This window comes from Schistocerca nitens, chromosome 2 (genome assembly GCF_023898315.1).
Source record: "Schistocerca nitens isolate TAMUIC-IGC-003100 chromosome 2, iqSchNite1.1, whole genome shotgun sequence".
Classification (NCBI taxonomy): Eukaryota; Metazoa; Arthropoda; class Insecta; order Orthoptera; family Acrididae; genus Schistocerca; species Schistocerca nitens.
This window is the reverse complement of record NC_064615.1, coordinates 84,850,082-84,861,220: the sequence shown is the minus strand read 5'-3', so window position 1 is coordinate 84,861,220 and position 11,139 is coordinate 84,850,082. Positions and strand designations below refer to the sequence as shown.

The 11,139-nt window shown below is 37.4% G+C and overlaps 1 protein-coding gene across 1 annotated transcript in view; it reads left to right on the top strand.

Annotated features, from left to right (window-relative positions):
* The first annotated feature begins 5,137 nt into the window (after positions 1-5,137).
* The window catches only part of LOC126235761 (nuclear protein localization protein 4 homolog), a 267,142-nt gene continuing 261,140 nt past the window's right edge, over positions 5,138-11,139 (top strand). Inside the window, exons 1-2 of the mRNA XM_049944557.1 lie at positions 5,138-5,236; positions 5,623-5,703. Coding sequence (XP_049800514.1) covers positions 5,216-5,236; positions 5,623-5,703 — 102 coding nt within the window. The 5' untranslated portion in view covers positions 5,138-5,215. The remainder of the gene's footprint in view (positions 5,237-5,622; positions 5,704-11,139) is intronic.

The window sequence follows — 11,139 nt, the reverse complement described above, 5'->3', positions numbered from 1 at the left end:
TTCAGTTTTCGCGAAATATGAACCAATTATCTCATTTGCAAGTGGTCACTAAACCTAACCAATTAGGTTAACTGGTCTGTACTAGTAAAGCTAACTGGTCCACCTATTAAAATCAGTGGAAATGCACGTAAATTAAATTGTAACTTCAAAACATTGTAAAGGTGAAATGCAACAAGATTTAGTTGTTAGTTGTTGATGCAACAAATTTAACTGACTGGAATTTGAAATAAGAGCAGTCTTGGCGATGGCTATATTCATACAAATCAACACTGCAACAAATCATATCTTCTTATCTTTGATGTGAGCTGTTAAGTGAATGAGGACGTTTTGTAATAATATCTGCAGTGGCAACAAATGCATTTTCATCCATTGTGGAAAGATGTGCTGTTTATAGAAATTCACTTGAATACCAAAATGAAGAAACTTCTCCACAGCAGCTATAAAATTGCAACCCAAGTCTTTTTTTGCTCTATTTTCTTTAGCAATTATGAAGTCACCAGCTTTTGTTTCTGGAAAATCCCAATCTTATTCAATGTCTTTGTTCCAAGAACAGTCTGATTCCTCTAATACCAAGTGAGCAGTTTCATCTGATGATGAATCTGATTCTTGTAGGATAGGCATCTTATTTTTATTTTTCTCTGATTCTCTGACACAGGCTTTTTCTTTCAGGCAGGTTTTCACATGTGAACTTGTAAGAATAAGAGATTCTCCTTTCCTTCAGGCATGGCTATCTCTGTTTCTGGGACTACACTGTGGGGATGGAAGCAAGGGTTCAGGAGGCACAAATAATTCTACTTGGAGTTCATGAGGATAAGAAGGAATGAGATTACCAGCAGAGGTACCAGAAGTTGAAAGAACTGGATCAGTAGCAGACTCCAGAGACAGTTGAGGAGCGTGATCTGAACATGTAGTAGGGACATTAGTACTTCCTGACAGCTCTTGCAGGCTCAGATGGCTCATAAAGCCGGTCTGTCACAGACGAACTTAGAAAATCTGCTTCCCCGAAAGTTTCGTCATTGGAAGCCATTATTCCCGTAGCCTCGAAACATTTGCTGTTATCAGAAAGAGTGGAAGCAGTTGGAAATACTTTACCCACTAAGCCAGCAGCATCACAGATACGAAGTGTCTGGCCTTGATGATTTAATAGCCACCTATCACAAGCTTTGTTGTGATAGGACTTGTAAGGCCCATAAACGATAACATCCAAAGGCTATAGTTTATGACTGCAGTGTGGCGATATCCTTAATAGAATTATGCCATTTTCTTTAGCAAACGTTATTGGCCTTATTGACATGTGGTTTCCAAGACTGTCAGTGATAAGCAGTTTAGGATTTTCTTTGCTTGGTCATTCGTGTTTGACTTACAGCATTTGAACACAAAAACTTATAATCCAACTAAAATAAGTCTAAGGTACACTTTATCACCATTTGTGCAATATATATGATGTAAAATGCTTCTGAAATTAAAAAGATCTATGAATTACAAAATTGAATAATTATATTGGGATTATCTGGACAGGCCCACATAACCTACCTGGTTTGGTGCCCTGTTAACCTAACCAAACTTCTTTTCTAAGACACTAAAACAATTGTTTTACTAGGGTTAATCAAAAACAAAGTAATCTGCTATAAAGAGTAAAAACTAAAATTTGTTGTGGTGTATATGGTTTCTTCGATGCTCCTGTTGAGATAACAAATACGTAAACAATAACAAATGGGTGGGATAAAAACTGCTGACCACTGGAAACAAACAAAGCCACTCAAAACTAATGTTTGTTGCTTTTCAAATGGTTCTAGTAGCTGAAGTTGTTTGATCTGAGGGGTTTATTGAACCATCTGGCGGAAGACACAGGAAATAACTTTCACTATAATTTTCAAGCAAGGATTTGTTAACCTGGCCTGTCAAGCTAACTTAACCCTACCCTACTTTTTGATCTTTCTCACTGACTTCAATATTGCTTACAAACAGATTGAACAGAAGTGGGCCATCTGCATCCACATTCTATTGTCACATACTGCTTTTTCTTTCTGATGTATGATTTTATCTGTTCTGCTTACATCTGCCATATCTGTCTGGGGCTTCGTCAGGAGATGGTTAGTTGGGGCCTTAGAAATGAAGGAAAAAATTTATTTAACTTAATTACTTTTATTTAGAACACAATTATGTGGGACTTGGTGCAGCAGAAGTAGCTGGTGCACCATATTTTTCGGGAGATTTCACCTTCTTCAGTGAGTCTTTTTTCCATTTCATGTATTTCAGCTTCTAGTTAAAGTGGCACTGTAAAACTGATTCCACAGCCTCTGGCAATAGTCGATGTCTTTCATCAGTCCACTGGGCTGACACTAGCGAAAATACTCTTTCCACAGTGGCATTGTGTGCAGGATATAAAACGAATACTCACATAATTTTAGCAGTTGGCATCTCTGGTCTGGGTTTTCGGTTTCTTAAGCAAAGTAAATCCACCTTTCTTCCAAGAAGTGTGTAGACATTCTTCCAAGTCATACTTAGTTTCTAAAAATCTTCTCAGATACACATATTCCTGATAACAATTATCACCTGAAATCTTCACACCATTTTTAGTCAGGTATATATTGGTGTTTTCAATCATCACCCAATCTGGGGTTTCAGATAGCGTTATCCCATCAAATACTTCATGTTTATTAAACGAAATAACCTATTTCTCCAAGTAATCAAATACTATGATATAGAAAACCATTGATTCTTCCACATATTTCGAAATCAAATTAATTATTTCTTGGTTAGGTTTCTCAATCTTTAATTTGTTCAAATTCATCTTGGATTGTATGCCAATAAAATTGACAGTCTTCCTTTCACACGGACATCTTTGAGTGTTGATCAATATATTTTTTATTCAAATTATCGACACTTTGTTTTTTCTATTTTTTCAAACGGCACCAAGTTTGACTGCAGAAACATGAAGTAAATTTCACTGATAGGACTACTGAAAAAATCTAAAATTAATTTACTTGGCCAGCCTTTGGCGTTAAAAAATAATTTCAATGGAATCCAAAACTTAATGATTCTCTCAGCTGCAGGCATTAACAAGAGCCAAGTTGCTTTTGATAAGAGCCTGATGATTGACATCAACACGTAACCAGAATAATTTCAATTGCTCTCTCCTCTTTGTGTATACTGAAAAATAATTAAATATTTTCGTGGCGATTATTCAAAGTCGACAGTTAAGCGTCCAGTAGGGCTTGATATCCTACTGTGGGGAATATGGGTAGGGCATCCAATTCCTTCTACATTTTATCCTAGTTATTCTTTAATTTGGTGAAACACATTTCATTGGCCGCGTCGATGAAGCCCTCTGAAGTTGGTATTGGTACTGTCTCCACAAAAAAGCGAATAATTTATCTACTGGAATTTGCAGCTGTCTTAAAGTATCTAAACAAAACTTTGCAATCGACTCCAATGTTTCGTTATTCAGCAAATCAAACTTCAATAGCATCTGTTGGATTCTGTTAGTTTCAGTAAAGTATTGAACAACTAAAGGAAACACTTTATCACTCTTGTGGTTCGATGTGTTGGTGCTTATGCAGTAAAATGAAACTTCTTGCAATTATTTTAATGCTTTTTGACATGGACCGTGAGCGAGAATGTTTTTAACAATCGCTGAAGCTGTGGTACCGGCAGTAGATTGCTTTGTGGTGACTTTGGAGTCAGCAAACACTGCAGCATTCAATTTTACGATACAGTCAAGAGAAATGAAGGGCTGAAGATGCTTGATAACTTTATAACCTGTTGTTAGTTCTGCTGCAGCAACCAGCAATTCTTCCTGGATATCTTCTTTAATCAAAAATGTAGAAATAGACGTTGATGTCGATGCTACTGCGGATGTCTTTGTATGGTTCTTTGTAGAAATGTGATGCCTCACATCTGCCTTGCCTCCGTGAGTTGAAACAGCTGCAAATTTCACACATCACTTCCTGAACCGTAAGTCTTTTCTTGGCAAAATACCACTCTTTTGTGTAATCATCCGAAAAGAGTCACTTTTTATTTCTATCCTTGGGCATTTTCATCAACTATGATAAAATAAGTTTGTTGAACGGTAGATAGTCGACAACAACACTATAGTCATCGAAGTGCACGTCACTATACATTTCACGCCCTTTATACCCACTGTAAACATTTCCAACATTACTAACCTGCATTCGTTCGTTTTACATTTAGAAAGAAACTTCTAATTAGATCGTTATCCATATGGATATTGTCCGATTCTTCCGCATTAAGTTCGTTAAATATTTTCTCGATGATTACGCTAAATCTAGAAGGTACTTGCATCGTCGATACAGGGCACGCAACATGCAATCCCATCTGTGAGGCGACTTTATCAACATAAACTTGTCGACATAAATAAAAGTAATTGAGGCTGCACTTATATGTTGTGCTAATAGATGGCGTTACTTCAGTACTTCAGCTAAGTTCGCGACAGTATTTTGTAAAATCGGAACAAAATTCCGTCTTGTTGGGATGTCAGGACAAGAAGGTCCTAAACGGTGACGGCCAAAACATATCAGGACGGATGACAACCCTAGATCCTCTGCATGGCCACAACTGATATCAGCTGGATGAAAGGCTGTTTTCTTTGAACTTTGTTTGAAGGGTGTACTTAGTTGACCATTAGAGCGGCAGGGTATTTTATTTTACAATTTAATGACTGCGTTTCTTACAATTGTAACAACTACTAGATACAGAAACGTGGTACCTTGATTTTGGAAAACTTTCACATTTTGTTTTATTGTTCTGAATTTTTATTAACCTTTGTGCGTCGTTTGTGTAACATTCATTTGATGTTTCAGCAATCGATATAGGATCTACAAGAAATTTTCCGTGACTTTTTTGCTGATTTTGTTGTGGCTTCCGTAATTTTTATTATATTTGGTTAAAAGTGTACACACATTTATAATAACCGATTTGTGTTTGAGATGAAGACAGTAGCTTTTAGCTTTTTAAAAGTACCAACTAGATATTAGATTTTTTAAAAATGGAATGAAATTGAATCGATATAGTTAACGCCTACCAGTGCAAGTAGGGGTAAAGTGATGGCATTGCGTCTTTTATTTACGAAGTTCCAAGTGTTTATAAACGTTGTTGTCATGTTTTAGTTTCGGCAAAGATCATAGTTAGGTGACCGTGTGACTGCAACAGAACAGCTGAGCGTAGTTACAAAAGTAGAGAGCAGTGGAGCATTATGTCAAAACATAAAATCATTGTAAGCCTCTTCGAATTCTGAAGGAATAAAAACACATAGGAATTAACGTATTTTTCAATCCGATATTACAAAACTGTGTGTAAATCTGTTTTATTCTCCCATATTCACTAAAAGCATTGTTGCTTCGTCACTGTTAGGTTATTTTAGCATTGCTCAATACACTGCAAGGTCCCTATAAGGTTTCTAATTCTGGAATTATTTTATGATTTCATTGTATTTCCAAATTCAAGCATACCACTGCTGCGTAATGTTATAGTATTAGTCGCGAGAAATATGATGAAATGATTTCGTAGTTGAAATGTTTTTGTTTACATATTTAACCTCACTCAATTTTCATATGCCCATAACTGTAAAAAAATAAAACTGTTTTGTTTCCATCTCGTCAGACCCTTCGTGTTCAGTCGTCGGAAGGAACAAAACGCGTGGAAGTTGAACCAAGTGACTCTATATTACACTTGTTTGAAAAGGTACGTACCGTTCTTTTATCTTTTTTTGTTATTAGTTTTATCCATTTTAGAGTTATAGTGTCGAGAGTAATGACCTGCAAGAGAAGCAAAGGACTGTTACCAAAATAAAATGAAATGCAAGGTAGCCTGTTTTTGTGGTACGTAAAATTCTCCAGTGTGTTAACGTTCCAAGTGACTTGAGCATGTTTCGATGAATGTTTTCATGTATCCGAGAAGATAATAACTCTCATATTTCGCAGCACTTGCAGTTCAAATACTTCCACGTAATCAGCTTAGGTGCCATACATTACTACATGTGACGCTGTCGGTGAGGTGTTCGAAAAATGAACGAACAGTGCCGTATGTGCTGTTTACTGGCTTTTCTGTTTGTTTATGTTTCTAACATTAAAAAATATGTTTGCCAACAGTAGTGAGTTCGACGGAGCTGATACGTAGCTTTTCCTATTTTAATTTGTTCATCACCGCGTATCTTTCTTTAAATCGCCTGTAACAGCACCAAATTATTTTTATTACAACCGTGACTGATAATCTAGGTACTAGTTCGTTAAATCAGAAACCAGCCCAACGTGAATAATACGTCTTCTAATGTGATGTCAGTCTTGTGATCTTTTGGGGAGTCATCTATTTGAGACAAAAGATTTTTATGTTGCATTGTAGTTGCAACTACAATTACTTCCTTTATAATGTGGAAACCAAGTCATCATTAATGTAGTATGAAAGTGGTAATTTGTACTGCTGCATGAGTGATTGCAAATTGGTGTTAGATTGGTTTACTTAGTATCATTATTATATTGATCTAGTTAGTCAGTCATTGGGTTTGCAGTATGTAATCAATTTTAACACATTCTCAACATTATATTGTATGTTTTGATTGCAGTGCATATATGTCACTCTCCCCAAGAGCTTATTGATAAATTCCATATACAGTCATTAGGTTTTTTTGTTTTTTTCACTGAATTCTGTAAATTACCACTGTTAACTATTTAAAATTACATTGGAACAGAGTAAAAGGAAAGAGGAAAGTTCTTCGTAGTGGATGTTTCCCATGAATTAATATTTTTTACTTACATCTGCAAAATTAAACAGACTAACTAACTTGTGGATGGGAACGTTAAATTCCTACCTTCTACATGTAATACAAGAGACATTCTTATGGACGTTGGCTCCATTTCAGTAGAAACAGACGTATTGTCGATAAATTTTTTTTCTCTAGGCAGATATAAAAACAAATTATGAGTAATGCACACATCATCATTCTATTATAATACGATTTCTTCTGTTGCATCACTTTTGAAACAATTTTCGTATACACATCAGTTAAATGTATCAGTTCCTAGTGACTCATGGGTTAACGACATTTCATTTATGTATAAAAAATTACCACTACTGCACCAAGTCAGATACTTTAGTTCCAGCCAAATTCATTGACAGAGTTGCCACAAGTTCTGGAAATCAGGCAATTTCAACCATGTTAGGGAGGGGGGGGGGGGAAACACTGCGAAAATCTTATTCTTGTCTCAGCAGATGATATTGTTTGTTTACTGAGATGTCATACATCATTGCTGGCTGGGTGCAGCTGAGATCATGTGCCACTTCCTTATTCACTCATTCTTACTGCTTCTCCCCTTGCTACCACTCCTTTCAGCTTACAGTCAATGCTGCCACCACTTCTAGCTGCTAGCCTAGCAGCTGCTGACAAGAGACAGGGAATTGTGAGTAGTAGTTTGTTTTGATGTGATGTTCAGATGTTGTTGGCACAGTGGCCAGAGACAGCAGTCAAGTGAATGTGTGTATGCTCTCATTTTCTGACAAAGGCTATGGCTGAAAATTTAGTTGTGAGAGTGTGATTGTCTTTTCCATGTGTCTGTCTGTGGCTCAGTGATCATGTTTACAGTGAGCTGCTACCTGTCGTCATTAGTATCGATTCTCAGAGAAATGCACAAGTTATCTGTGGCATTGATTGATCACCGCAGTCTCATTTTATCAACATGCTGTCTGTGACACTTTAATAGCTGCCCACACAAGTGGATTCCCACGATGGGCCAGAACTGCAGGCCATTTCTGCGGGTATCTGTAATGGGTCGGGCCTTCCAATCTGAAGCCCATCGTTTCCCACTTACCTGTAGGATCTAGACTCACCAATCTATAGAGTTGGTTTACGCAACTCTTCCCTGCCTTATACACTTTTTTCAAGAAACCTACTTTTTTCTGAGGTTATTTCTGAAATCAGTGTACATATATTTTAAACCTGTCTTGCAACTCCAAGGAAATGCATATTTTTGTTACCAAATATGTTTTGTTTTATTCAATTAAAATAACAACAGTGGTCTTAATGTAACATATATACCATTAGGCTTGCTTTCTCCATCCAGAAACAGTTCATTACAAAAGATGTTGATGTTAGTACTTAAGATTTTTGCTCACATGGGGGAGAAATACAGAAGTCCTTAAATTTTTTTAGTCAACTTATGTCTTTACTTACCCTTGAGCTCTCAAAATTTGTCGGGGAAAAATGCTAAAACTTGTCTAGAAATCGGGGAATTTCACTTGGTCAAACTTGTGGCAACCCTGATTGAACTCCCAACTGGTTTGAGTCACTTCATATCATAGTCTGGTTGTATGGATTTAGAGCTTCAGTTGTTTTTCTTAATCACAGAAGATTAATACTGGGATAGTACCGTTAGGAAGATCATATGTGACATGCTCATGTCACAATTGACTTACGGTACATCCACATCTAGTCATATGTTAACAGTAACAGATCACAGTGGGAATTAACACCACCTTAAACCATTCATGCTAATTTTGTTTCCTAAATGAAATAAAAGCAAGCATGAATTTGTTGCTGCATTGTATTGTAAAATGTAGTCGGTAGTAAAAGATTTTCTGAGTATTGTCCTCTTGCTTAGCTGGGTGGTAACGTGCTCACCTCCCATGTAAATGGGCCTGGGTTCGATTCCCGGCTGGGTTGGAGATTTTCTCCGCTTGGGGACTGGGTTTTGTGTAGTCCTCATCCATTTCATCCTCATTACCGGTGCACAAGTTGCCCAATGTGGCATCAACTGAAATAAGACTTGCACTTGGCGGCCAAACTTCTCCAGATGGGGCCTCCCGGCCAACGATGCCATACGCTGATTTCATTTTTATTTTTTATTTATTTTTTCTTTCTTCTGAGTATTGCAGACTTGTGAATGAATATTGTAATGCTTTTCTTGTTAACCATCATAGTGAGCTCTTCCGCAAAAGTACTGGTCAACTCCAGTGCTTGGTGTGATGAAGTGACAGATTCCACCCGTCTGCTTTGAACTGTGATGTCATCAAGATGGCGGACACCCCAATTCCCAGTGTATACAATATGGCAACCCTAAAAGTCACTAAATACATCCATGAACTAAGATATTTAACCATGTGAAATATTTCACTTCAGCAGTAAAATGAAATTAATGGTGTGAAAAGGAGAGTGTCTTGGGCAAGGACAAGCTAAATATACAATAAGAATGTCTCCATTCCAAAACGGACATTAACAAAAAATAGCATAGCCTACACAAAATCCTTGAGAGAGAGAGAGAGAGAGAGAATTATAGCGAAAAATCTGGACCCAGATATTTAGTTTCACCTATATAACTCAAAGGAAAACAACAATAACAGACACCTCCCCCTGCCTCCCCCTCGCACACACACTCACACATACACACTCCATAAAAGCCAAAATAACCATTACTGAAATTCACAGAAAAGATTGCCACATACACTTGTACCTGGTTTCAGAAGCACAGACTTTTCTCAGTTTCATAATTTCTGGACACTGCTGACATTTCACTCATTCCACCAAGCAGCCTTATAACTGGAGAACTTGATTGTATCACCATATCGTCGCCCATAGCAGCAACCAGCTGATGACTAGTAAAGTTTGTTGAATATCCATAGGCAGTAAAAAAAAAATTGCAGTCAATAAACTAACAATTGAAAAACTGAAAATGAATCGGTAGCCAATAACCAATGACACTGAAGTAACATACTGCTAATGCATGAGTAATGTGCAGCACTAAGGTCAGTACTGCGCTAACATCACTCCCAAACAGTTTAGAAACAAACACCACACACTACAGTACGTTGCTGTTTACTCCAACACGCCCTTTGCAACCACAATCAGTTTCTAACATACTGCTCCTCAGTGACGTCACACAACAGTTACATCATGGGTCAAAGCAGGTAGATGCAATCAGATCCTTCCATTGACCCGATAACATTTCAAAGTGGTGCAAAGGTTGGAAACTTGCTTTAAATGTTCAGAATTGTATGACTCTGCACTTAAAAAAACGTTGTACCCTATTATAGTGCCAGTGAGTCACTGTTGGAATCGGCCAACTCATATAAATCACTCGTGAAACTGGTTCTAGAATATTGCTTCAAATGTGTGGGACCCTTACCAAATAGCACTAAGAGGAGATATTGAACGTATACAGAGAAGGACAGCATGAGTGGTCACAGGTTTGCACTCACTGTTAGCACACATCATCTTGTACTTGTCCACCGCAGTTCTCGGGGTCATAGCACCAAGTTACAACAGCTGAAGATGGGCATATAAGAGCCTGAAGCTGGCCGTGCTCTAAATAAAAGAACCTTACGATTGTAGCAGTATTTTCAACCTCTGATTGGTTGTGGCAGTTGAAATGCTTAAAGAAATGGTTTACAGCCGAAAGTGATACATTTCTCTTGAAATTACATTAATTGATGTGTAATCATTGCATCAGTTGTCACATAGTCTTCTGCCATCTCCATTGTGCACATACATTTATACTCTGCAAGCCACCTTAATGGTGTTTTTCAGGTATCTGATTCATTTCTTCACTTGTGTATTTCATTTGTGAATGGTGCGTAGGAAGTACAACTATCGATAAGCCTGTGTAAGCACTTGAATTTCTCAGATTTTTCCACCGCAGCCAGTTCATGAGCTGTATGTGGAAGAAAATAATATGTTTACTGAGTCTTATGGAAACATACATTCTTGGAACAGTAAACATCTCCACAATGTACAATTCCTGTCTTGTTGCATCTGCCTCTGGAGTTTGATGAGCATTTTTGTGATGTTCTTGTACTTTTGTAATAGAACTCAGGCTGAAACATGTTTTTTGTCTTACGATCTTCTCAATCAGGCTTAGTTGTTGATGATCACAAATAGACAGACAAGCTCAAGAATGGATCAAATAAGGGTTGTGTATGGTACATCTTTAGTTGATCTGTACTTTCAGCAGGATTCGATTGATGGTGCCTTTGGTGGTAAGTGTTACGAATTGGGACCCTGTTGATACATAAGGATTTAACAAAGCAGTCGTGGCAACTGTTGCTGTGAAATGTGATGAAGACGCAAGAAGTGTCAACAACTGGTTTTAGCTAGCAAATTAAGAAATAGCAAGCAGGTGACTTGTTTTCTGA